Source organism: Oryza brachyantha, chromosome 1, assembly GCF_000231095.2.
Source record: "Oryza brachyantha chromosome 1, ObraRS2, whole genome shotgun sequence".
Classification (NCBI taxonomy): Eukaryota; Viridiplantae; Streptophyta; class Magnoliopsida; order Poales; family Poaceae; genus Oryza; species Oryza brachyantha.
The window spans coordinates 32,770,043-32,797,490 of NC_023163.2; the positions used below are offsets into that span (position 1 = coordinate 32,770,043).

Below are 27,448 nucleotides of genomic sequence, written 5' to 3' on the forward strand. Positions count from 1 at the left end.
ACAAACTGAGGTTGATACTGTTCTGCAAGTGCTAATGATGAAAATAAAATCTTTAACATGCTCAAGAAAAACGATATTTTAGATTATAAATATATTTTCAGGAGCAACAGGCTGAGATGGAAAAGACGCAAATATATCATTTATTATTGGGGTTATTTCCTTTAAAAAGCGAAAGATGATCCTCATGGGCTACTGGTAAGGATGAGAGATGTTGTGAAGGAGTGGACTATTCTTCCTTAGGGGAAAATGGAAGGAGCTCTGCCTATTCATTAAGGAGGTAATCTCTTTGTTCTATGTTATAAGATTTTCTAGATTTGTCTAGATTCATCCATGTATCAATGTATATATTTTATACATGTGTTTATATTCATTAACACATGTATTAATCTAGACAAGACCAACAAGTCTTATAATATGAAACGGAGGGAATATAAAATTACAAGAACCAACCGTCAAGAACAAAAAGGCAGGACTACAACGAGAAGACTGACAATCGCTCTTTAAGAAGATCTAGGCTCCAATCGTTTCACTCTTAGAAGAAAGGCAAAAACATGTTTTACAAACGAAAAATAATTTGTATGTAAATCTTCTATATACGTGTCCATAGTGATTCAAAAGTAAACGGTGTAAAACAGACCACGATGAAAAAACCACAAATTAAGTCTAAAATTAAATTCTAAAATTTAAATTTTGGCTTATAAGCAGTTGCAACTGCAAAACGATGAGGACCCTAAGAAAATAATATCTGCTGGTTTACGGCCGTAGTCCCGTTGAAAATCCTGTTATTGCGGCGGAGGAGCTCTGTCTAGTTTATTCAGACATGCATAATATCACCCGATCTTTTGGTTTGGGTTATTCTTATAACATAAAATTTAAATTTTAAATTTGGAGTTGATTTTGAGGTTTTTTCACCAAAGTTTATTTTTTAGTTTTGTCTTTTATATCACTGTGAACACGTATATAAAGGTTTGTTCACAATTTATTTTCCGTTTATAAATATATCATTTGTTTTTTTAAAACCCTAAAGATGACCCCTCATGTTCTCAACAACGATAAAATTTCTCACCCTAAATTAAAACACCGGAAACTGTAGAGGTAGAGCGGAGAGTGTATATATGGTCCGGTGGCCACCATTTCGTCGGCATTTGAATGTGCATACATTTTGTTGCGTGCAGATCCTATTTGATGGATGACACAAGCCTACAGCCCATCATCTAGACGTCTTGTATGATCTAGACGCAACAAACGCGAGTGGTAGATATCGTTTTATATTCATTTATCCCTTATCTTGCTTGGGCCTTGCCAATAGTTAATTGTCTAGCATTCTGAACGGATCCATACTTGATATGGCAACATTTTTGTCATGCAGAGAGTGACATGTCAGTTCATTGTAACCATAAACACAAGTTAATTGGATTGACAGGATCGTGCAACGGACTCAAGCATTTATAATTAAGAAGAACAGACGTGCTCGATGCAGTGACAGTACTAGCACATTGTTGTGCTTGTCCTTGTGCATATACGTTGAGAGTGAAATTGACGCACGTCTGATTAAACTAGTAGCAAACCAAATCACGAGGACCATGTAGAATTATAAATCCTAGTTGTTTATCTTTGGTAGGCATACATAACTATCAAACTAATCCCTAGTTTTAATATATTACGGCGAAGACGTTTTTTTTATATATATTTCATCATTTATCTTATTTAAAATTTTATATAATTATGATTTATTTTATTATGGTCGGATCTATACCTAAATATATTTTAAGCATAACTTATATTCTCGCATATTTACGTATATTTTTAACATAATATAAGCAATCGAGCGGGTAAAAATAGTCAAGTGTGCGATCTAATTATATATTTTAAACATAACTTATATCATCATATATACGTATGTTTTTAACGTAATATGAGCAGTGGAGCAGGTAAAGAAAAGTCAACTACGCTGTTTATTCAAGTACGAAAAAAAATATGGAGTATTCTCCACGGTAGGAATGTGCAGTGTTAGCGTGTGTATATATAGCCACTGAAATGCAGCACAGATTGAGCTCCCAAAATAGACAAGCAAAAATAATGGGCGCGATGGTTGACACGGCAGCATTCTACACACTGCTGTGCGGCCCCTTGCTGTTCGTCACCCTCGTCGTCAAGCTCAAGAAGGCGACTCCTCCCCGGCAAAACGGCGGCGTGAACCTCCCTCCGGGCCCGTGGGGGCTGCCGGTGATCGGGAGCATCCACTGCCTGCTCGGCTCCCTGCCGCACCACGCCACCATGCGGAACCTCGCCCGGCGGTACGGCCCCGTCATGCTCCTCCGCCTCGGCCACGTCCAGACGCTGGTGCTGTCCTCCCCGGAGGCGGCGAGGGAGGCCATGAAGACCCACGACGTCGCCTTCGCCACCCGGGCGGTCACCCCGACGGCGAGCATCCTCACCTACGGCGCCCGCGACATCGTCTTCGCGCCGTTCGGCAAGCACCAGCGGGAGCTCCGCAAGCTGTGCACGCTGGAGCTGCTCAGCCCCAAGCGAGTCAGTTCCTTCCGCCATGTCCGAGAGGAAGAGGCAGCGGGGCTCGTCCGCTCCGTCGCCGCCGCCGCCGCGGCATCGTCGTCGCCGGCGGCCGTCAACGTCAGTGAGCTCGTCAAGATCACGGCGAACAACATCATCATGAGGGTCATGATCGGCGACAGGTGCCCGCAGCAGGAGGAGTATCTGGAGGCTCTCGACAAGGCCATGGATCTCCTCGCCGGATTCAACCTGGTCGACCTGTTCCCCGGCTCGCGGCTAGCAAGGCTGCTCGGTGGCCGGACCCTGCGCGCCACGAAGCGAGTTCACGAGAAGTTCCATCGGATCAGTGACACCATTATCCAAGGCCATGGGAACAAGTGCGATTACGACGTAGGAACACGCCACAAGTGTGAGGACACCCTTGATGTTTTGCTGCGGTTTCAGAGAGACGGTGGGCTTGGAATCACCCTCACTAAGGAAATTGTTAGCGCCGTGTTGTTTGTAAGTACTCACTCCATTTCTCATTTATCTAGAAGACACATGTTCGTGAATACTCTAATTCAAAAATCCTATGTCCACCCCACAGATGGATCTAGCCGGGCGAAGAAGGATCGATAAGGCCGCGTTCGGCGGTAGACGAGTTAACCGAAGCGGAAAAATATAGTAATAGATCAGTATATAATTAATTAATTATTGGTTATAAAAGGTTGAAACATATATTAATTTGATTTTTTAAGCAACTTCTTCATATAAAAATTTTGTAAAACATACACCGTTTAGCAGTTCAGGAAGAGTGCGCGTAAAAAAGAGGCAATGTGTGTTAAATAGGTGAGAGAAAATCGGGGCCTAATTGTCTTATACCTCCTTCTGTCTCCCTACTCTTTTTCCTTTTTTTTCTCTTCCCTATCTTTATCTTATTTTATATAGCTATCTAGCGGGTAAGAGAGGACTACTCAAGCCCCCGACATCTACTATGGATCGACCCCGGTCCACGCTCTAAGCCCACAACTAATTATGTCATGTTACATCATAACTATTATATAAACATATCCATTGTCTCTAGAAGAATAATTATATCTATCAAAGTTTATAGATTTTACATTCTAATTTATCAGGATCTGTTTGCTGCTGGCTCGGAGACTACATCAACGACGGTAATTTGGGCCATGTCCGAGCTCATGAGGAATCCCCATGTGATGGAGCGAGCACAATCTGAGATTCGACGGGTCCTTGATGGCAAAACCAAGGTTTGTGAGGTGGACATCGAAGACCAGCTCCATTATCTACACCTGGTTATCAGAGAGACTCTTAGGCTGCATCCTCCGGTGCCATTTGTCATACCAAGGCTATGCTCTAAACCAAATAGTAAAATCACGGGGTACGACATACCTCTGGGCACTGTAGTGTTAGTGAATGTATCGGCGATTGGCAGAGATGAGAAGATTTGGAAAGATGCATATGAGTTTAGGCCCGAAAGATTCAAAGATGATATCGTTGATTTTAGTGGCACGGATTTTAGGTTTATTCCTGGTGGTGCCGGTCGCAGGATGTGCCCGGGTTTAACGTTTGGAGTGTCCAATATTGAGATTGTGCTTGCAAGTCTTCTATACCATTTTGATTGGAAGCTGCCTGGTGAAACAGGGGGATGTGAGCTAGATATGTCAGAAACTCAAGGGGTCACTGCACGTCGCCGAACTGATCTTTTACTCAAAGCTACTCGTGTATATGTATGATTGGACTAGTCCATCAGTATATATGTTTACAGTGTCAACACAAATGATTGACCTTTTAATAAAATTATTGTCCATGTTTTATTATATTTTATTTATATTAAGAATGGAGGAGGGAGGATGATTATGCCTTAATTAAGAATCGTAGATGTGGTGGCTACAATGGGTTGATTCGAGACTTTGAGATATCTCTGGTTTGTGGATCAGTTATTTGCTTTTGCATGGCATTATCCAAGAAAAAGAATATTTACCTCTGCGTCGAACTTGACGCTATAAGCACTAACATATTGTTATCGTAACAACAACTCAACAAGAAAACATGTCTGCTAGCTCAGAGTCAAAGCAACAGTTCTTCTGTAATTTTCATCGGTTCGTTAACTTGTTCTCGTGTAAACTAAAAAAAATCTTAATACCTCTATTTTTGTACGGATCTTTGAGTCGTAATAAAAAATAAACGTTATTTAAAAATATAAATAAATTAAATAGTCAAACATTATATTAAGTTAATCAACATAGTTCCCAAACTACTAAACGATACTTTTTTAAGAAAAAGTTTCTATACAAAATTCATCACACCATTTTTCTATGGTAGATTTTTAACTTCATAACAACTAATATCATCGTTTATACTATTAAATAAGCTATTAGAAAATTAGACAATCTTTCATCTTCCATCAACAAAAGAATATAACGTTCGTCTCGTTGCACTTGAAGAATATGATTTCTTGATTCATTTTTTGAGATTCATATTAGATAAAAAAATGTTTTAAGTCATGTTTTTCATTGGAATGATATAAAAGTCACTCCATTCGTTTCATATTTATAAGTTATTTCAGTTTTGTCTTAAGTCGAATATATTCGTGTTTAATCAATTTTATAGAAACAATACTAATATCCACACCACTAAATTAGTTTCATTAAATTTATAATTAAATATATTTCAATAATATACTTATTTTTGTGTTAAATATTGATATATTTTTCAATAAATTTGATCAAACTTATAAATATTTGACTTATAACAAATCCAAGATAACTTATAATATGAAAGGCATGGAGCATCCTAAGATAATGTTTGTAACACTATTTTATGGGTCATTTATTTATTTGCAATGACTAAATAACATATTTATAGATGTGATACTCTATGTATCTATAATATATGTGTTCAGGGTGCATATGTACAAATAGGTTAATTTTGTAAATCCTTAAATATCTGTCATTTTGTACTGCAATCTTCAATGGACATGATTGACCCCATGTTTCTCCATGGACCGAGGGAAACGTGTGAAGGCACCACTGTAATTAAGCAAGAAGATCAGGGTTACAATAGACTAAAGTCTCGTACGTTTAAACCCTAGAGCAGGCAAAACCATCTCCGCCGCCGCCACCCCCCAAAACCCTTCTCCGGCCGGTGTGTCGCGTCGCCGGCCATGAAGCGGAAGCAGAAGGAGAAGGCCTCTGCGGCTGCCGCCGCTGAATTCGACGCCGACGAGCCCTCCCAGGCTCCGCTCCCTCTCGAGGCCTTCTCGGGTGACGTCTGCGCCGCCCTCGCCGCGCGCTACGGCCGCTCCGCCGCCCCGCAGCACCGCCACCTCCTCGCATCCGCCGCCGCCATACGCTCCATTCTCGTCGACGACGGCGTCCCCGTGACACCGGAGTCTTACCTTCCTGCCGCCGTCTCCGCGCTCCAAGCCGCAGGCCCGGCTGACCCCGCCGCCGCTTCTGCGCTCGCTTCACTCCTCGCCATCCTCCTGCCCCATATCCCCTCATCCCCTTCCTCTCTCCCGCCAGCGTCCGCCTCTGAATCCGCCTCCGCACTCGCCGTCTTCCTCTCCTCCCCTGATGCCTCCAAGCTATCTACCGGCACCGTGCGCTCGGTGGTCAAGTCCCTTGGCCACCTGGTGCTACATGTTGACGCTGCAACCGATTGGGGTTCTGTGGCTTCTCCTCTGGAGGCTCTCCTTGCTGCTTCCATGGACCAGCGGGCCAAGGTGAGGAAGTTAGTAGTTTATGCACACACTCAGGATCACGCTCATGTGGATATCACATTGTCACTTATTGCTTGGTAGGTTCGAAGATGTGCACAGGAGAGTGTGGAGAAGCTATTCGCGCACTTGAAAGATTGTGGTTGTGGGAAGAAAGTTAGTAATGCTGCAATGGGCATGTTTGAGAATCACATTTCATCTGTGAAAAGTAATGCCAATTTGAATTCAGTTGCTTCTGAGGGTAAGGAGATGGAGGCTGCAAATATGCTAGGTGCAATGGTCGTTTTAGCTCCATTCCTATCAAAGAAGGCAATGAAGACGGTGTTTTCAGAAGTTTGTCAGCTGTTAAGCCCTTGTTTTAACCCACTTACAAGGCATGTCCTGAAGCTTATGGAGACCTTGTTGGACCATCTGAAGGCTGAGGATGTTGAGTCAGACTTGGTGGATCTTATCCCCTTGTTGTTGGCATACCTGCATTATGATGAAAAGAAACCTGATGATACCATTGTCGCAGCATTGAAGCTGATGAAAAATTGCTTGGTGAAACTGGTTGGTCGACCAAATTTGTGGATGGAGGCTCTTCCATCTGCATTTGAGGCAGTTTCAGGTCTGTGCATCTACTGTTTCACATGTCAACATTTCAGTATGATAATGCTTCTTTTATGGGTTTTCTGTTGACATACTTTTGTTTGAGCTATTCTTGTTATCATCGATGGGGCATGTTGAACCTTTAGTCCTTCAACATTCTTCCTCCACCATTAAGGAAAAACCAAAAGTAAAGAAAATGGTATCCCAGCTGGTAACACCCTATTAACAGTGGCATTCTATTGAAGCCTATGTTATTGATGCTATTCCAGTGAAACCATGACTTAATGATGACGGATATGCAATTTTCTCCCCTTCTGTACCAGTGCATTTGAGAATTTTTTTTCTTCTCTTTGCTCTTTCTTCACAATGACAGCTAATTCTTCTAATTTTTAGATGGACTTTGAGATACTATATGCTAATGTTGTACGCTGTCTTCATTCTAAGAAAAACTTATGTTTGTCAGATAGAGTATTTCTTTACTATTCCTGCAGTTAGCCCATTTTGATGGATTCAGTTCACAGCTTTTGGGTTTCTGATAGGTGTATTTAGACATTATCTTATTTCATTATATGTATTATGGTCTACACTTATCAGAGCTAACTTCGTAAAATTCTGAAATGGCCAGGGTACCTGATTCAGGACAGAAAATGTTCTGAAGATATAGCAGGACTGCTACAAGACTGTATTGATTCTCATATTGACCGGAATATTATTTTGACTGGATCACAGTTATGCAAACGTGATTATGAGAGCTTAAGTGATGTGGCTGCTGTTAAATCAATCTGTTCGTCAGTTAATAACATGCTCTGTGCATGTGCTTCTCCTCCCAATACTATCTTAAAAACAGCCTTGGTTTTGTTTCTCAAACTTGGTATGGCGTCAATAATTTCAGTATAGTACCTTTTGCCTATAAATGTATCAGGGTATGTAAATAACCATTCAAAAGCATGTTTTGAACTCATAGAAGAACAGAAGTAACTATCTTTGCTGTAAAGATGCATTTCTTGTACATGAAACAGTAGGTAATAGGGTACGTAGAATTCCTATATACATATTCTCTACAATCTACATGAAACACTAGGTACCATTTATTCTATCTCACATGCAAATTCCAGCATGCAGCATGTTGTAAAAATATGCATGTTGGGTATAAATAATCACATCTCGCACAACAAAAACTTTTAAAAATATTTGTTTACTGTTTGCTAATGCAAGCACCAACAAAACTAATTTAGACATATGAAAGATTGAAAGTGTCTCATGGTACCTTTTAACTTTCTACATCGTCATACATTGTGCACCTTTTTTTTGGGATGAATGTACTGCCTGCTTTTTATAGTTCATTTGATTAACTCATCTATATTCCTTGGTTCTTCTCCAGGGGAGAGTTCATATGTCTTTATGAAACATATCATACTTACATTGTCGCAAATTGCCATGAAAATAGACAATGACCCAGAGCAGAAGAATGTAAGTTTATTTCTTGATTGTTCTCACATCAAATATAGAACGTCTATTTGCTTCTTTTGTGTGTACTGCATACGCATTCCATATATTGTGAACATACAATATTATATGATCTGCGAATGCGCATGTAGCGCATTTGTAGAGCCCCCAGTAGAGGGGAGGCTGACCCAGGCTCAAACCCAGGTTTCACCCAAAAAGAAAAAAAAAATCCTCCCTAGCAGGTGCCGGTAGAGTGAGCATTATAACTATTTTATGGCCATGCTTATGTTTCAATCCTTCTCATGGAAAAATCCAGGCCTTTGTAGACCTCCACTCCAGTAGGAAACTAGAGCCGCTATGCCTATGAAAGTTAAGTACAGAATAAAAACACGAAGTTTATAGTACTTTAGTCATGTTATAGCTGGATGTTTATTTGTCTGTGTCAGATAAAGGAAAAAAGGCATGAGTGTTGCATTATTGAAATTCAATTTAACTTTCACATTTTCAGGTTGAAGAGTGCATTGGGGCTGCTCTGATTGCTTTGGGGCCAGATAAAATCCTTTCGCTAATTCAAATAGTCTTTGATGAGGACCGGTTAACATGCTCAAATACTTGGCTTCTGCCCATTTTAGAGAAATATATCCATGGGGCCTCTGTCCAACAATTCCTAGAGTGCATTGCACCACTAGCAGAATCTTTACAAAAAGCTTCTAACAGGGGTCGGTAAAGCCAATTCATTAGGTCTTAAATGCACACACACCATAGTTTCCTAACATTCTGCTTTACCTTCAGTAAAATCAGCACGGAAATGTAAAGATTTAAAATCATGGAGTGATCAGTTGTGGAATTTGCTTCCTGCTTTCTGCCGCTATCCAGTTGATCTATGTCAGAATTTTGGTTCTCTATCCAAGTTGCTACTAGAGATGTTGAAGTGTGAGCGGTATCTGTACAAACCTGCTGTTAAAGCCCTGCAGGTGCATATATCATTTACAGATATACTTCAATTTTATTGTGTATTCTAAACTCATTTTGTTTCTGGAATTTCATACTACAAGGCTGCTCGATGCCTTCTCTCAGACAATTTGTTTTATTTTTCTCTCAGCAACTTGTAGATGGAACTAGAAGATTAAGCAGCAGTGATCAAAACAGAGAAATATATGTGGACCTTTCTACTTTGTTCTCCTCAAATATTATTAACTTAAACTGCCCATGCTTCGAGAGGTCTTCTAAAAAAGATGCCCGTAAGAACATGAAAGTTCTGGTATCACATTCTGTGGATCTTCTTTCTACTATCACAGATTATTTCCTTGATTCGTCACCAGAGAAGCGTTCTGATTTGAAGGTGTGTCACTTAGTATTTCTAACTATTTCCAGTTGATTGTCATGTTATTTGGAGGTCTTCAAAGACCTACTTAAATCAGTCACGGCTCACATATTGAAACATCGCCATATTTTCTATCATGTGGCATTGGCAGTTTGGATTTAAATGAGTTCATGTCTCACAAACTTGTGAAAGGATCGATGCTGCTTGATGCAGCTCAATATTGACTGTTGTTTGTTTTGCTATATATGTATATTTATGAGAGATTGATTTTAGTACAACATGGTTATGTTATTATTTAACCATGTTTGGTTGATATTGATAAAACCGGTAAAGGTGTAACAGGGATGAGTTATATAGGAACAAAGTTATAAAACAACTTCTGCATGTTCTTTTCAATATATATGAAAGTTACCGCAACCTTATTTCTTCTGAGCAATGCACACTCATATGCCTAAATAACAAATACCAACTGAAAAATGTCCGAGACATTAGTATCCTGGTCCAGTTGGTTATTCCATATCCAAGTGTGCCCATGAATGGCACTGAATACTTGTACAGTTGGTTTGATACACTATATTCTTGTATTGTACAACAACCAAAGTACAATTTTACCTTTAAATATTGAATAGATAATTTCTCCAACTAACTTTGCTGTTGAACCTGGGAGAGATTGAGCTGTACTAGTTGTGTTAGTACATTAGGTTTTGTACCCTTTGCTTTAGCATACCTTTTATTTATACATAAAAACATCATTAGTTATTGAACTACGTATCACACTATATTTTATTATATCATCTTTGTCTTCTTGCAGGATGCATTAAGATGCTTGGCTCAACTTTCTGGTAGCACAGACATTTGCAACCTTTTCCTTTCACTGGTTAAAAAGTTTGGCTTAGAAGATAATCAGCTGGAGCAAGAGAATACTGAATGCCAAACTAATGAGGTAGACAATAAGGATGAAGAGGGTACTGATATGGATGAGGAGAAGGATAAAAAGAGGTCTGCTATTATTCCTTTATGCATCTATCATACTTGTCTTCAATGTTGCTGTAGAAAAAGAACATACACCACAAAATTTGTCTGGTTCTCAGCAGTATCATTTATTCTTTTAGTTAGAACCTTGTAAGCAATTACTGTCCTAGTAATGTTTGACCTTTGTACGATCTTGGAGGTGTGACTTTGACCACAATTTATATTACAATAAGTTTATAAAACCTAAATTATGAGATTATGAAAGTGTGTTTAAAGAAAAATCTGCAAATACATATATATGGTTTTGAAGCATTTAAAAGTCTTGTTAGTCAAAGTTTCAAAATGGCTGGATCTTGCACAAAAAGCCAAGTATTTGTGACCAGAGGGAACATCTTTTCACCTTTTTAGCAAAATAAAAAAAAACACACCACTGTTGAAATTTTTCATGATCTGTGTCATCCAGTTGTCTGGAATCTTGTTTTCTTGTCGTTCTTGCACGCCTTTCTGTCGAACTTAGTCTGCAGCTTTCAGTTTTTACTGTGAGTTTTTACATTGTGGTGCAAGAGCTCTAGGCCGCAAAGTAACTTGCATGAGATAATCATTAAGGATTTGTGGTTGGAGTTTCTGTTAGATATGTTAGAAGACTATTACCCCTCTATTTCTAGAAGGTTTATCTTGATGTACTTGTGATGGTAAAACATAAATGCATAGAAATATTTAAGGGTGTGTTTGGGAAATGCTCATTAAATTTGCATTCAAGGATATCAACAAACCTATTCAAACTGCATGCCCTTTATTTTTCAATGGAGGGACGATATAGCTATTTCCATCATCATGTATTGATATTCACGTGGTTATTTTCTGCTAGCATGTGTTTATTATACTCTGTTTTTTTTTTCACTTATGATTATTGTAATCTAGATTATTGAGTCAGATTACTATAAGCTGGAATATATTATTATAAGCTCAAATAGGTGATGGATTGCAAGGTAGTTAATTACTTTAAAGTACCCAAGGGTGGCCACCCAATAATCTGAAGAAAACACCCTTATAGCTGCTTATCAGATTATAGTAATCTGGGTTCTAGATTATAATAATCTTTCACAATAATCTATTTGTTTGTTTCAGATTATTTCAAATAATCTATATTACAATACTCCTAAGTGGAAACAAACAGGGCCTTATACATGGTATGATTGTAACTCTACTTGTGCAGGTCTCTTGTAATGGAACTTATTTCGACATTTGCTGAAGCTGCTGACGAGGATCTGCTTGATTTACTTTTTGGATTTGTCAAATCATCTTTACTGGTACTGCCTATTAATTTGTTCTCTTGTTAGTCCCTGACATCCCAACTCCTATCAGAGCATTCAATGTTCATACCACTTTATTATTCACAGAACAAGAAGCCATGTGAGGGCAAAGCTCTATTTGCACTAAGCATAATTTTGAAGGTCAGCATGACTGTATGGGAGTGGGACCCTCTTGCACAATTTTTATGGCTATTTCTTTTGCTCTTAGTCACCAATTCACCATCCCTTTCTTCTTTTAGGAACACAGTGAATATTCTTTGGCTCGGTTGGATGAAATAATGATGCTTCTTCATGGAATAAAGGCTGAGGATAATGAAGTTTTAGAAGGTCAATTATTATGCTACCAGTATTTGTTGTTTCACATGATTAAGGTAGGTTGACAATTTTTATCCTCGCAACAATCTTTAATGTGGCACATTCTGGATCTTTCCTCTTTTTTCATGACTTAGATTGTCGAATTTCAAGGTTGTTTTGTCGAAGTTCTATGTTGAGCTCTGAACCAATGTGTAGAAATCAAAGCCTGTTCACGTTGTTTGCCCTTAATAAAGCCATCTGCACAGTAAAAGGACATGCTGTTCTGCCTGCATGTAATGTTTAGTGCTAGGAGTGTTTTGTTGCACATTTGTTAAGTCAATCTTGATTGTTAGCACATAAACATGAAAATGATGTCCTACCTGGTGCGAATATAATTTCCTTACATTGAAAGTGCATTTAAGTAATTAAACAATTTGGTCACACTTCACAATTTCACATCTATTTTGAAGCAACAAAACTTTTTTAATATATACTCCAGTCGGAAAGCTCAGAACCTTAATCTTATTTGATTTAAATTGCGTAGAAAGTGGACACTAATAACTAATCGATGTTCCTGTACCTCTAGAAGGTTGTGTTTACTATAACTGCAATAAACATACTTACATACAACTAGAAAATATTTATGCACCACAATAACTGTGGTAGCTAGAGGTACATTCTACAGCTATAAATATTTCTTTGAACTGCTTAGAATGACACAACCCCCTAGGTTGGATATCTTCTGGATTGGATGTGTCTGCTACGAAGAGAGTACTGAGGCATCAACATGATCTTTGATGGCGTTAGCATTTATCCCACGTTGTCTATGATGTGTACCTACACTCCTATAGTCTACTTCTATAACTGTTTTGTTTGATTTTACCAATCTTGCTTGTATATTCATGTCTAACTTTTTTTCCCTGCCATTTTTAAGGTTAATGAAGAGAGCACGAGCAAGAAGGCTTTCCTGATTCTAAACGAGTTAATAGTTGCATTGAAGGTTTATTCCCTACCCTCATTTTTTATCCGTTATCAATTATGTATTAAGAGGATATATCATGTTAGTTACAAGCCCTTTGCTATAGATGGATAGTTTTAAGTACTTGAAGCGAGGTTCTGAAAACATATACACGGCCACTGATGACAATTGTTCTTGCCCTGCTGTCATCATATGCTTTATTTTATCCTTGCAGTCCAAGAAGGTAAGTAGAAAATTGGCATACGATGTACTCCTGGCTATTAGTAATAGTCTGAGAAGCTGTGACTCAAACAGTGAAGATTCAGATCTTCAACGACTATTCACAATGGTATGTTAAAGAAAAGTTTTCTCTGCTCTCAAGATGTCCCCTATGTTTTTATGATTTTGTCTGTCATAGTTGGAGAAGTTATGTGCAGCCTTGTTGGAGGGACACAAATACAATTACTTTTCTATATTAATGCCCTAATCATCACACCTAAAAGAAATCATTTTTTGTGAAGGAAATCTGAGGACATGTTCTCTCCATTTATTTTGTTTGAACTGAATGTCTGAATGTCTGTAATATGAAGACTTTCATTTATAGGTCCTTTCATCAGTTATGAATGCTTAGTGCATTAAGCTTGTATAAATCTCTTGATAGACTCCAATGTACAAAGGATTAACAATTCACAGCAGCCATGCTATGGAATGTATAGCTAATTAGCTATATCTGAGAGAGCCCAAGCCCTAGGATCATTGTAATGATAACTGACCTAGAAGGATAGACTTTTATTGGAATTTGTTTTAGTCAAACACAAGCCAGCAACTTCTGCCTTTTAAAAGTGAGGCCAAGAGTGGTGTTCGATTAATTGTGTCATCTCAATGTAATCTTCTGAGATCAATAAGGTTCCTTTATTTAAAAAAAAAAGGTGATCTCAGTTTTTACTTCTATCCTGAGGGTCATTCCATAGTTGCTTTGCTTGCAGTTTACCATGTTAGGAGTTGAGACCATGCAAAACTATTTCCTATAGGCAATCCAACTGAGCTATGGAATTTTTTGCTGCATTAGATAAATGCATATTCAATTACTAATGATGACCATGATCATCACATGACAGATATCTGCCATTCCCAAATGGGGTACATGCTAGATATTTGTCATGTCTTTTTTTTTTTAAAGAATGTGCCCATATATATAAACTTATATGTACAGTTGTAATATCTATATGGTTCAACTTCAGTTTGAGTTAGCAGTACTATTTATGAAAAGCAAGCAATATAATTGCATATGGGAAGTTCACAAGAAGATCATTTACATGTCTATATGTAGGATTTCCTTTCGTTGAACTTGGAATTGTTGTATGATCGACCATCTATGTATTTAATACTGAAGATTTTTATGGTTCAAACTTGGACTTGATTTAAAATCTTGTTATTTTTCAGGTGATGGGATATCTTTCTAGTCCATCTCCACACATAGTGAGTGGGGCAATAGCTGCATTATCTTTGCTTATATACAATGATGCTAACTTTTGTTTGGAAGTTCCAAACCTGATACCATCTGTATTAGTTTTGCTGAAGCATAAAGCTATTGAAGTAATCAAGGTGAGTAATGTTTCATTGTGTCTCTCTCTCAATTGTTTTCCTATTATTGAGGGTTAAATCACTTCAACTGGACATGTTTCAGGCATCTTTGGGCTTTGTAAAGGTGTTGGTAACATCTTTGCACTCAGAAAAATTATTGGATTTGCAAGAAGATATCATGAGTGGCATATTACCATGGTCATCTGTTACGAAGCACCATTTCAAAGGGAAGGTTAGTAAAATAATTCCAGTGTTCTGTTCTCCCATTCACATATTTTTCATAGATGTTATTAATATAACGCCATATGACTCGGTATTCAATTTGCAGGTTGTGTTAATATTGGAAATACTAATTAGGAAATGTGGCCTCGATGCTATCAACTTAGTTACACCTGAAAAGTACAAATCTTTTGTTACAACTATTGAAGAGGTCAGATTCCCTTTACCTGCTTGGTCTACCTTTGGAAACTAGTTGTAAGTTTGTAGCCATAGCGAATTACTGGCGCTTCAGTTATCAAATATAAATGCTTAATAGGGTCAACTTCTTCAAAATATTTTATCTTATTTGGGCTTCTTGGATACTTGTATAGTATATAAAACTAAAATGCAAGGTCAACTGCTCCATTTTGGAGAGCTGCATATTTTGAATTAATATGAAATGTTTAGTACTGCTGCACAGGAAAGTTTATACGCACTACATAAACTACAAAATCGGTGCTCAATCTAAGGGACAGTGGTTACAGGACTGTTGGCTAATGTCTGAAGGAGCGACAACAAACCAAGGGCCACAATTCCCTGAACCATTTACTTTTTTTTTTAATATATTCAGTTAAACAACAAATTGTTAACATCTTTAATCATAATTTACCAAGCAAAGTTATCTCTGGTATGTGATCTGACACACGCTTGTATTAATTGTAGCATAACATACACATTATATAGCAAGTTTATTTAATTATATTTTTGTTTAAGAACCCATCTAAGGGCCTGTTTGGGAGAGCTTCTCCTAGCTGCAACTTTTCCCAAAAGCTGCTTCTGCCAAAAGCTGTCCTAAACGGTTCACAACTTCGGAGAATCTGTAGTTACAGATTCTAGAAAATGAACTAAGAATTCAGAAGCTGGAGAAGTTGGGTTTAGGAGCTTTTCCAGATTCTTAGAAGCTGGCTACCAAGCAGCTGCTTCTCAGAATCTAAAGCTTCCTCAAACAGGCCCTAATTCTACCCTGGTAATGTTGAGATGGCTTTACTCTAGTCCTGATCCTAATGTATGGACTAGTGAGTGGTTAGCATGTTACTAATAAATGGGTGGCTGAACTGGATTATCCTTTAATGCGTATTATGGCTAAATTTGTGTAGCAATGAGCCAACTTTCTTTGCTTTGGTCACCCTTAATGAGAGGAATAGGGAAGAATTAGGTACTCTTAAGAATTGGGTACATTTGCGCCTTTGCATGATTTATTTTTGAAACTATATACATCCTACGCACAGGGCGTATCTCAGTACTTCTCAAATCCGCCTAAGACCACTCTGATAACTCAATATTTTCTAAAGACAGCTAATTTCGATTCGGGGCAGTTCAAAATATTTACTCCTTGCAACTGTGCAGGGTCGCAAGGGAAATCATAATCCAGCAGATGGCCCAGAGTCTGAGGAACAACATGCTACGAAGAGGTTAGCCTGCAGCACTGTGCCAAATTTCACCCCCCCCCCTTCACCATTTTTACAAGTTTATAGTATCATTTCGTATCGTATATATGCAGAAGAAAACGGTCCGATTCTAATGTTGAATCTGGACAAGAGGAAACACACACACGGCCACCATCGAAGAGTTTGCCAGTTGGAAAGAAGGAATTCTTCATTAAAGGGGCCAAGAATGCTCGTTCTCCTGGTGTGAAAAGCCAACGAAGCAGACCATCAGGCCGCAATGGCGACGGAACTAATTTCAAATCAAAATCTGAAGCACAGCCAAGAAATGAACAAAGTACCAAAGGTGACAAATCTCATGGTTACAACAAAAGAACCAGAACTGGCAAGTTCGACAAGACGCAGAATCGTGGGGGTAAAGCATCTGCACGGCCTTCTAGATTCAAGAAGCCTAAAACTGCAGCAACAACATGAAAGCTAAGTCTGCCAGTTGGCACCATACAGCTAGTTTCATGATATTACCATGAATTTTCATGCACCGGACTTTTGAGAGCTGCGACTGCGACGAGATCATGGAACAAATCGTCAGGGAATTCGCACTGCGACAGGTGAGGCAGTGGTGTGTCGACTGCGAATCCTCCCAGTTGTACAGTAAAATTTTGACTTGTGGGTGGATTAAATCATACTAGCCTTTTTTTATGTTAATCAACCAATTGATCAATGAAATTACTGTTGATATTGATTCCGTATCAATTCTTTAGCTGTACAATTTTACACAGAAAATTTTTACCTTTTGGTACATTCCGGTATTGTCAATCTAGTTAAGAGTAAAATCCATAATCCTCCAAATTTTTTTCGCTTACTCTTATAAGTTAAAATTTAAGTCTTATAACTTCAATTTAAAGTTAACTTAGGGTCTTTTTTGTCATGGTTTATTTTTTATCATTTTTTTATTATTATAAGAACATATATTAAAGTTTTATTTAAAAATTATTTTGTAAACGTGGATATAATTTGTAGAGAGGGGTTAGAATTACAGTTGTGGAACGGTCTAAACCTCGTTCCACTCTAGTTGTGTTTGGGTAGTGTCCAGCTCTAACAAAGATGCTAGAGCTCTGCCAAACATGTAAAAAAAGAAAAAGAAAAAAAAAACGTCACGCGGAATTATCAGATGCACTTTTGAGCAGATTTTATACAAATTTCGGCACGAATTCTTCTTCTATCCGACTTGGAATCCAAGTAGTCAAGGCCCATCTAACTTGCGCGGCCCAAGTGGACTCTGCCTGTCTAGACGCGGAGGGAGGGAGTCCGAACCAACCCTAGCTTTGCGTATCAGCTGCGGCTCCGCCGTCGAGAGGAGGAGGAAGAAGAAGGAGGGGGTCGCGGCGGCGGCGGCCATGGCGGTGGCGGGGCCCGGGCAGCTCAACCTCGACGAGTCCCCCTCGTGGGGCTCCCGCAGCGTCGACTGCTTCGAGAAGCTCGAGCAGATCGGCGAGGGCACCTACGGGTAAACATCTCGCTCGCCCAAACCCTAGCCATGAATCGAATCGAGGGGGTTATTGCTCGTCTAGGCTGATCTCTCTCTCTCTCGCTCTGTCTCCGTCGTTAGGCAAGTTTACATGGCCAGGGAGGGAGACGGAGACGAACGAGATCGTCGCGCTCAAGAAGATCCGCATGGACAACGAGCGCGAAGGCGTAAGTTTTCTCCCCCGTTTTTGCCCTCCTCGCCTTCCATCTTTCCCCCCTACTGATTATGTTGATTGCCTCGGCGCAGTTCCCCATCACGGCCATACGCGAGATCAAGATTTTGAAGAAACTCCACCACCAAAACGTTATCCAGCTCAAGGAGATCGTCACCTCTCCAGGTAGTTTCATCGTCACAAGCACGGATTGGTTTTGACGTCACAGAACTGAGTTACTAATTGATTTTTTTTTCTTTTTCAGGCCCAGAGCGAGATGAGCAAGGGAAGCCAAGTATAGCTCATTTCATTCTTGCAATTCTAGTGCCCTCGGTTTGTTGGGGGTGGTCTTAGGTTGTAATGTCTGATGCATTGTCATCTTGTTGAAATAGTCGAGGGTAACAAGTACAAGGGGAGCATCTACATGGTCTTTGAGTACATGGATCATGATCTTACTGGGCTTGCTGATAGGCCTGGGATGCGGTTCACTGTACCTCAAATTAAGGTAGAACCGCCTGTTTGCGTGACTTCATTGTTGTTATTTCAATGTTACGAATTTTATCACAAACGGGCTGATCTTCTGATGTCTGATCTTGTCTGGGTCCAGTGCTACATGAGGCAGCTTCTTACAGGCCTGCACTATTGCCATGTCAACCAAGTGCTACACAGAGATATTAAAGGTGCCATCTTTAGATACTGGTTGTGTCTTCCTACATGTTTTTTTTGGGGGGTGAGCTAATATACTGTATTCGTTTTTTTTCTTGCAGGATCTAACCTCCTGATAGACAATGAGGGTAATTTGAAACTTGCTGATTTTGGCCTTGCAAGATCATTCTCTAGTGACCACAATGGGAATTTAACTAACCGTGTGATCACTTTGTGGTATAGGTATGGGTTCTTCCCTTGAGGAGGTTGTTGTATTTATATTTTTTATACACTTGCTTTTCATTCTTTTCTCCTATTTGTGTGAACTTTGCAGGCCTCCTGAGTTGCTACTTGGAAGCACAAGGTACGGTCCAGCTGTTGACATGTGGTCAGTGGGTTGTATTTTCGCAGAGCTTCTCAATGGAAAGCCAATATTGACCGGAAAGAATGAGGTAGTACATTTTAGGCTTTGAGCTATCAATTGGATAACTGAAGCGCCCTTACATTTTAGTCTTCCATTTACCTCCTCAGTGCATTAAATTTTCTAAAACCAATCCCCCTACGCATTGATTACATGCATTGCACATATGTATTTGCTTTAAGTTTCTATATTTGGTAGGTATTTGCTGCTTTGTGGGTTCACATTAATCACCTCCAGCTAAGCTTCTGGATTTTTTTCTTGATAAGTTATATTACACAGCATTGGTTACATGCATTAAATTCAATTAACATTATGTGCATCCTTTTTAGAGAGTCAAAGCATCCTTTGGGAGCTCATGTTTGTACATATTCATGCAATAGTTATAACCTTATGTCTGATTTTATGCTATTACCACAGCCAGAGCAACTGTCAAAAATTTTTGAGCTCTGTGGTACCCCTGATGAGTTAATCTGGCCTGGTGTCACAAAAATGCCATGGTACAACAATTTCAAGCCTCAACGGCCAATGAAGAGACGGGTTAAAGAGTCCTTTAAGCAGTGAGTGATATACTTGGCCATGTTTTACCTATTTAGCTTTGGTCTTGCCATTGATATTCACTGTTTTACATATTTGCAGCTTTGATCGGCATGCTCTGGATCTTTTAGAGAAGATGTTAACTTTGGATCCATCACAGGTATGCTGCATTAATCATTCGCGACTTTTCAGATACGTGACTTATCATTTCCATTTGCCTTTTGTTATATGTATTGACAATCATTTTGGTTGTACAGAGGATATCAGCGAAAGATGCACTTGATGCAGAGTATTTCTGGACTGATCCCTTACCGTGTGATCCGAAAAGGTACAGATGAAGTCTGCATTTGTCATACTGGTTGCTTAGATTAATTATAATAACTCTGTTTCTGAAGTTAATTGAATCATTACCGTATTAATTGTTTGTCAATACAGCTTGCCAAAGTATGAGGCATCCCATGAATTCCAAACTAAGAAAAAACGGCAGCAGCAGAGGCAAGCAGAGGAAGCTGCAAAGCGCCAGAAATTGCAGCATCCTCCACCCCATTCCCGTTTGCCTCCAATCCAGAACCCAGGCCAACCACACCAAATCAGGCCTGGCCAGCCTATGCACAATGCACCACCAGTGGCAGCTGGTCCAAGTCATCACTATGCAAAGCCCCGAGGACCAGGTGGCCCTAATAGGTACCCACAAGGCAGTAACCAAGGAGGCTACAATCCGAACCGCAGTGGACAGGGAGGTGGCTATGGGAATGGCCCGTATCCTCAGCAAGGACGAGGACCTCCCCCTTATCCCGGTGGTGGCATGGGCGGAGCCGGTGGCCCGCGCGGTGGTGGTGGCAGTGGCTATGGTGTGGGCGGACCAAATTATCAACAGGGTGGACCTTATGGTGCATCTGGTCCAGGTCGAGGACCGAACTATCAAGGTGGTTCTCGCAATCAACAGCAGTATGGAGGAAACTGGCAATGATACGGCAGTATCGTGAGTGAAATGCCATGCCCTTCCAGTAGGATTTGTATGTTGGAAAAACCTCTTCTGTTGTATTTGAGATATATTTATTGCATGGTATAATCCAATCAGGCAGCTCTCGAAGCATGGTGATTGTCACTTAAGCTGTACAGTACGACGCCGATGTGGTTCTCAATGTTTGATGTATTATCTTGTATTACCGATGAAAAATGTGAAAAGACATGAAATGACTGTTGCCGAGTATCAAACCTTGCCACCGTTTAATTTTCTCCAGTTTGCTCTATTACTCTTCATGGGAAAATTGCCCTCTGTTTGGTCAAAATAATTGTACGATGCCCTCTGTTTGGTCAAAATGATTGTATGATGCACATAAAGGATGTAATGCAAAGTTTGGCCAAAAATTTTTACCCAAAAACATCACGGACATCTAAATAGAGTATTAAACATAGATAAATTGAAAAACTAATTGCACATTTACATGAGAAATCGTGAGACGAATATTTTGAGCCTAATTAGTACATGATTAACCATAAGTACTATAGTAACCCACATATGCTAATGACAGATTAATTAGCTTAAAATATTCGTCTCGCGGTTTCGTGAAATTCGTTTTTTTTATTCTTGTCCAAAAATCTCTTCCGACATACGCTCAAAAGATTCGTCTCGCGGTTTCGTGAAATTCGTTTTTTTCATTATTGTCCAAAAATCTCTTCCGACATACGCTCAAACGTCTGATGTAACACGTAGAAATTTTCATTTCACTAACTAAACACCCCAAACACCCCTAGACCATCCATCTGCGTTTCCGTTCGGTTACCGTTGTCTCAAGGATTGCCTGTACCAGATAAATTCATATTTTATTGGGCCGGAACAGAATTGCCAGGAACATTAGTATCTGGGCGGCGCATATGATTAGGATTATCCAACAAAAAAAATGTGGGAATACGTTGGACCAACCCGAAAACTATTCGTAGATATTAGTAGATCATGCATTTTGCATATGCTTTGGCGAAAGAATGACCGGAGAAACCAGACAGCAGACAACAATGAAAAAAACTGCGATGGTCCAAAATTTTGCTTCTAGTTCCTAGCATGCCAGCAAATATATTACATGAATACTACACGATAACCTGAATGATGTACAACATAAGTATTCCTCTGAAACTTCAAATTCTCCATCTCAAAAACAGGGGGTCCAAGTTTAAGGAAAAATGGCTTCAACAAATGCCTCTGCATCAAAAGGCTGTAGATCCTCCATCCCTTCACCAACACCAATAAACTTCACCGGAATTCCAAGTTCATCTACAACGCTAACCTGCAGCAGATCAAGCAACAGATTTCAAGTCAGTACGCAAATGCTGATTTTTAAACTGCATGTGGCAAGTAATATATCTATACCACACAACCACCCCGAGCAGTTCCGTCAAGCTTCGTTAGGATGAATCCTGTGACTCCAACAACCTGACATTAAGCCGACAGAGTTCTTTATCACCATCGCAGTGACAGGAAAAAAGTGAAAATAAGAAGCACCAAAATGGCAAGGGAGTAGTGATTATTACATCGTTAAACTCCTTCGCTTGCTGTAGCATATTCAAGCCGGTTGTGCCATCCAGAACCAGCAAAATCTCCTGTTAAGCAAGGAATGAATGATACTTGTTAAGAACAATGAAATCAAATAAAAATGTTTTATTTTTGCCAGGTCAGCCGAAGAAAAGGCTGACCAATGTACTTAAGATTAACCAAACAATAAAGTATCAGAATATTGATGATATCTGTGCTTCTCTAAGCTTGACTCAAAAGAACTGCATATGCCAAAAGGGCCTAATAATCAACACAAAATTAAAGCCTTTGAATGTAAACACATACATTAGGAGCACCTGGAAGGGCTTTAGCTATGATTTTCTTGCAGGAAACCAACTCTTCCATCAGACCATAATTTGTATGAAGTCCTGAAACATAAGTGCTGAAACAAAGTCATTCCCACAATTAGTAAATTACCAAGCATATATGCATATCCTGCCCTCAGTCACTAAAATAATCATACGTCCTGACGTGTCGCAAAGAACAAGATCAAATCCTTCACGCTTCCCACGTTTAACTGCCTGCGAGAGAACTACCAAGCAAGTCAAATTAGATGAAACATAGAATCTGAGCTCCTCATGGGAACATAGTGTGCTCATAATGCTTAGCAGATCAAAAATCTATACCTGATGCAGGTTTTGCTTTCTTATCATTATCGATAACAATCTCTGAACCTGTTCTCTCTGCCCAAATTTCTAGTTGGTCACGAGCTGCTGCTCTGAAGGTATCACCTGCTGCCATCAATACCTATATTATTGTCGAAAACAGGAACATGAGTTCATTTAATCTCATCTATCATTACATCCCAGATAGATTTTGACTTCATCAAAAATGTGCAGAGGAAGCATAGCCTAGAAACCAGGATATGTCCAGGGAATAGCCTCACCTTCACTCCTTCATTCTTGAATCTATAAGCAAGTTTTCCTACAATATCACAAACAAAAAAGGAGTAGGGTCAAACTAACACTTAATGGCAGCACGTTGTACAAAATATGTCCAACTAAACAGTGATTGTCAGTCAATAGAACACGCCCAAACCAAATCTGTATATTGAGGGACCTTATTGCATGGTCTACAGAAGCTTAATCCAATGCTATGCCACATTTCAAGCCTACGAAACTCAAAGATGGAGTAGTTTTCGCATGGAACCGATTGGTTTATATGTCTTGCACGTTACAAATTCACTTCAAGTAACTAGCATTAGTATGTGTGCCATGGCACACGAGCTAGTTCCAGTGTACCGTGTCCTCGCTACAGCATTAGAAAGCTGGAGCACATCTTACCAGTATAATTTGTACAGTTACTTCGATAGAGATAGATAAGGAATTATGAAATGGACATAGAATTTAAGCTCAACGTGAGCTAAGTAAAGGGCGACATCACAGTGAAGAATGCAAGAGTACCTAGTGAGGTAGTTTTTCCACCTCCATTCACTCCCACAATCATGATAACTGCCGGCTTTCTGCCATAACGATGAAGAACATTGAGGAAGACACAAATTACAAACTTCACGCAACAAATTTCACTGACAAAGAATTCAGTAGAGAGCTGAACCTGAAGCCGAGCTGCAGCTCCGGATTGCCTCCTTTGCTTGTCAGCAGTTCAAGAATACACCTTTTCAGCGCTTCCTGCACAACCAACGAATCATCAGATCAATCACAATGTCAGTGTGCACTAAAAGGAAGCTGAAATGACCTTTATCTCAGCCCCAGACTTGAGCTTTCCATCACGGATTTCCTCGCGGAGAGTGTCCACGATCCGGAATGAAATCTTGGGGCCAAAGTCCGACACCAGCAGCGCCTGAGCAAGCAGAAGACGTCAAAAACGAGAAAGGAAAGTACTCTTGGTGGTCAGCGGCCAGCAGGAGCAGGTACGTGCCTCCTCGAGCTCGTCGAGGACGCGGTCGGTGTCGGCGAGGTTCCAGTAGGTGAGGAGCTCGTCGACGACGGAGAGATTCTCCCGTGTCTTGGAGAAGCCGGAGAAGAGCTTCTCGACGTCGCTCTTGGCCTTCTCCTTGATGAGGCGTCCCAGGCGGGTGAAGAACCCCGCCTGCCCCGCCGCGGCCACGCGCCGCAGGAGGCCGGCGCGGCGGCCGTAGCGGGAGCAGCGCACGGAGGCGGAGGCGGAGGCGGTGGCCGGGGAGAGGAAGGGGATGACGTGGGAGTGTGCCGCCATTGTGGGGTTGCGAGCTCCGGGTGGATAGCGCTGCGACCCGGCTAATGGCAGCCACGCCGCGCCTCGTTTGATGGGCCGAAAAATTTGGCGACCTGAAACTGAATTCACGGCCCATGTAAAAGGCCCTATTTTGAGGCCCACGAGGCCTCGATTCTGCTGGGCCCTGGCGTCTTGCGGCCCATGCCGGCGACGGTGGCATCCGGTGGTTCCCGTGTGCGCGGCGGGGCGGGATTTCGTTCTTGGCGTGCGCATGCGACGCGCCGTGCCGTGCTTCATCGCCCTTACCAGCGTGTCGTCTTAGCCAAAGCTTAAACTGCAGTGGTTGCCAGAGCTAAGATCGTTGAAAATTTGTTAATAATGAATGACAAATCTTGGCCCGAGGATTCTATTGTATTGACAGGTTGTTCTCCCGTTCTAAAACATAGCATTTTGGTACTTGGATCGTATGTTCAAATTTTCGTAAGGTTTGTTACTATATTTTGAAACGGAGAAGGTAATGTTGCGGGGCTTAAATTGAATAAACGGGCGATTCAACGAGTGGGCATTCGAGAAACGTTTGTGGTCGCGAGCCACAGTTGCTATCCGCTCGCTGTTTTGCACTACTATATACTAAACGAAAGCATAGTCAAAACAGATGGGGGCGAGACGACGCGGCGGCTCGTACGACATGAGCTGGCTCGCAAACGCGCGGTCGCGTGCACGGTGCACCGCTCCGCGTTGATCCCTCAGTCTCAGATTCTTCTCGTCGCCAACCAACGGCGCGCCGCGCGTACATGCCCATGCACCGCCAACCGCGTCCGGTGAAAACATGTCACGCGTCCAACGCTATAAAAGAAAACGTACGTACGCTCGCCACGCCACGCCAACTCGCACGAACTCGTTGATTTGCGACGGATTAGTAGCAAAGATTACGATGCGGCGGCGGCACGCAGCGGCGCTGCTCGGCGCGGGCGTCCTCGCGCTGGGCCTCGTCCTGGTGGCGCGGGCGCAGCCGTACGACTACCCGACGGCGAGGCCGTCCACGGCGTGGGCCAACACCGACGCCGCGCTGCAGCACCATGTGGCCTACACCGACGGCTCCGTGGCGCGCGCCGCGCTGCTGCGGCTCAACCCGGCGCGGTTCGGCCCTTCCTTCGCGTTCGGCTTCTTCTGCATCAACCACCGCGGCGGCGGCGGTGGCGGTGGCGCGCCGTGCGCCGGCTTCCTCCTCGGCGTCGCCGTCGTGTACTGCAACAGCGGCGCCGGGATCACCGTGGTCACCAACGGCGTCCCGCAGGTTGTGTGGTCAGCCAACCGAGCCAGCCCCGTCGGGGAGGGCGCCACGGCGGAGCTCACGGCGGATGGCGACCTGGTCCTCAAGTCGCCTCGTGGCGCGGTGGTGTGGTCGGCGGGGACCGCGGGGCGCGGCGTCGCCGGGATGAGCATCAACAGCGACGGCAACCTGGTGATGGTCGACGGAAGCAACAGGACGGTGTGGCAGTCGTTCGACCACCCCACGGACACGCTCGTCGTAGGCCAGTCGCTGAGGCAGGGCGCGCGGCTCACCGCCAACACGTCGTTCGACAACTGGTCGGGGAGCAGGATATACCTCACCGTCGCCGCCGACGGCCTCGCCGCCTACGTCACCGCCAAGCCACCGCAGCGGTACTACGTCCTTGGCTACAACAAGAACGCCGCCGCCTACGCGATGTACAACAACGGCAGCCTCACGGTGCTCGACCGCCCCGGCGGCCAGCCACTGACCACCGTCCAGCTCCCCGCCGTCGGCGCCGGCACGGTGCAGTACATGCGGCTGGAGTACGACGGCCACCTCCGTCTGTACGAGTGGCGTTCGAACGGGATGAAATGGGAGGCCGTCGCCGACGTGCTCCACCCCTACCCCGACGACTGCGCCTACCCGACGGTGTGCGGCGCGTACGGCGTGTGCACGGACATGCAGTGCAGCTGCCCCGACGCCGCCAACTTCCGAGCGATCGACTTCCGGCGGCCCAACCGCGGCTGCGTCCCGACGGCGCCGCCGCCGACATGCCGGTCGCCGCCGCCGCCGCGGCGCGCGCGGGCACCCCGGCTGCTGTCGCTGCGCGACATGGCCTACTTCAACAGCCGCGACACCAGCATGCGGACGCTGGAGCGGGTGAACGAGGAGGCTTGCAAGAAGGCGTGCCTGGGCGACTGCGCGTGCATGGCGGCGCAGTTCGTCTACGGCTTCGACCCCAACGACGGCTACTGCTACCTGCAATCGGAGGTGCTGTCGCTGGAGACGATGCGGCCGGAGATCTTCCACTACAACTCCACCATGCACATCAAGATTGCTCAGGGCAAGTCACCCAGACGACTATTCTGAGCACTCGTACAGTCTGCTACTACACCCAACACCATGAATGATCCTTGCAAATACATTACATGAATAGATAAACCCCTAAAAATTTAGAATTCTAGATTCATATGGTTTGTATTCAAATATTTTTAATTAGCTTGTAAGAAACCAAAAGAAAAATGATTCATTTTTTAATAACAAGAACAATATTTACTACTTACCAGTTGGGCCGGAATGGTATTTCCACGAAGGAATATGTTTGTTTGAAGTATCTTAATTTGACATCGAGTTCGATTTCTGGGTTTGAACCATAATACCAAATATAACATATTCTTTTAACTGTCAAAACCAGTTTTCCTCATTCATGTAGAGATGTGGCACTGAAAAGCAAAATTTAAAAATTAAAAACTAAAAATTATGGGATCCTTATACTAGTTAGACAAAAATAGAGGTCTCATACTCACCGCTATCTCTACAGCGAGTTGACAACGCCTCCTCTCTCCCTCCCCGACATCGTTGCCCCACATATTTTTGTTTTATTTTTTAATCGTTAAATTTCGCTTCATATGCTATGTCAATACCACATCAGGTGAAGACTGAGTTAAATTAATCACGTATACGCCATGTCAGTTGAAACCACCTTATAAACCCTATTTTGACTTATTTTGCTTGATTCTAACAAGTAAAAGAATTGTTATATCTGGTTTTTCGATTAGACGATGAAAATTGAATTTATTGCCAAGTCAAGTGACCTCAGGCGAACTTATTGGGCTGT

General features: G+C 41.9%; 4 protein-coding genes across 4 annotated transcripts; 3 read left to right on the forward strand and 1 right to left on the reverse strand.

Moving 5' to 3' along the window:
* The first annotated feature begins 2,037 nt into the window (after positions 1 to 2,037).
* On the forward strand, positions 2,038 to 4,352 carry LOC102718882 (desmethyl-deoxy-podophyllotoxin synthase-like). Its single transcript, XM_006645302.3, has 2 exons — positions 2,038 to 3,012; positions 3,627 to 4,352. The coding sequence occupies exons 1-2, from the start codon at positions 2,038 to 2,040 to the stop codon at positions 4,242 to 4,244; spliced, it is 1,593 nt and encodes a 530-aa protein (XP_006645365.2). The 3' UTR covers positions 4,245 to 4,352.
* Positions 4,353 to 5,616: 1,264 nt separating this feature from the next.
* Positions 5,617 to 20,873, forward strand: LOC102714257 (ribosomal RNA-processing protein 12-like). Its single transcript, XM_040519945.1, is given in 31 exon segments — positions 5,617 to 6,235; positions 6,314 to 6,836; positions 7,443 to 7,688; positions 8,199 to 8,287; positions 8,772 to 8,982; positions 9,056 to 9,237; positions 9,366 to 9,605; positions 10,399 to 10,586; positions 11,776 to 11,869; positions 11,960 to 12,013; positions 12,112 to 12,243; positions 13,101 to 13,166; positions 13,360 to 13,473; positions 14,568 to 14,729; positions 14,812 to 14,940; positions 15,037 to 15,138; positions 16,314 to 16,378; positions 16,468 to 16,813; positions 17,539 to 17,858; positions 17,961 to 17,976; positions 17,978 to 18,046; positions 18,126 to 18,216; positions 18,296 to 18,325; positions 18,423 to 18,535; positions 18,638 to 18,710; positions 18,798 to 18,918; positions 19,010 to 19,127; positions 19,514 to 19,653; positions 19,733 to 19,790; positions 19,888 to 19,958; positions 20,066 to 20,873. Coding segments are annotated over 31 exon segments (5,259 nt in total). The 5' UTR covers positions 5,617 to 5,674; the 3' UTR covers positions 20,601 to 20,873.
* A 619-nt stretch (positions 20,874 to 21,492) lies between these two features.
* On the reverse strand, positions 21,493 to 24,406 carry LOC102718317 (cell division protein FtsY homolog, chloroplastic). The gene is made up of 11 exons (XM_015835571.2): positions 24,060 to 24,406; positions 23,877 to 23,981; positions 23,736 to 23,809; positions 23,585 to 23,643; positions 23,068 to 23,105; positions 22,808 to 22,928; positions 22,645 to 22,713; positions 22,467 to 22,549; positions 22,160 to 22,228; positions 21,999 to 22,061; positions 21,493 to 21,915 (listed from the first exon to the last, which is right to left on the reverse strand). Exons 1-11 carry the CDS (start codon positions 24,354 to 24,356, stop codon positions 21,802 to 21,804), a joined length of 1,092 nt encoding a protein of 363 aa, XP_015691057.2. The 5' UTR covers positions 24,357 to 24,406; the 3' UTR covers positions 21,493 to 21,801.
* Positions 24,407 to 25,269: 863 nt separating this feature from the next.
* Positions 25,270 to 26,700, forward strand: LOC121053269 (EP1-like glycoprotein 2). The gene has a single exon (XM_040519950.1). It carries the CDS (start codon positions 25,270 to 25,272, stop codon positions 26,698 to 26,700), a length of 1,431 nt encoding a protein of 476 aa, XP_040375884.1.
* Positions 26,701 to 27,448: the final 748 nt, after the last annotated feature.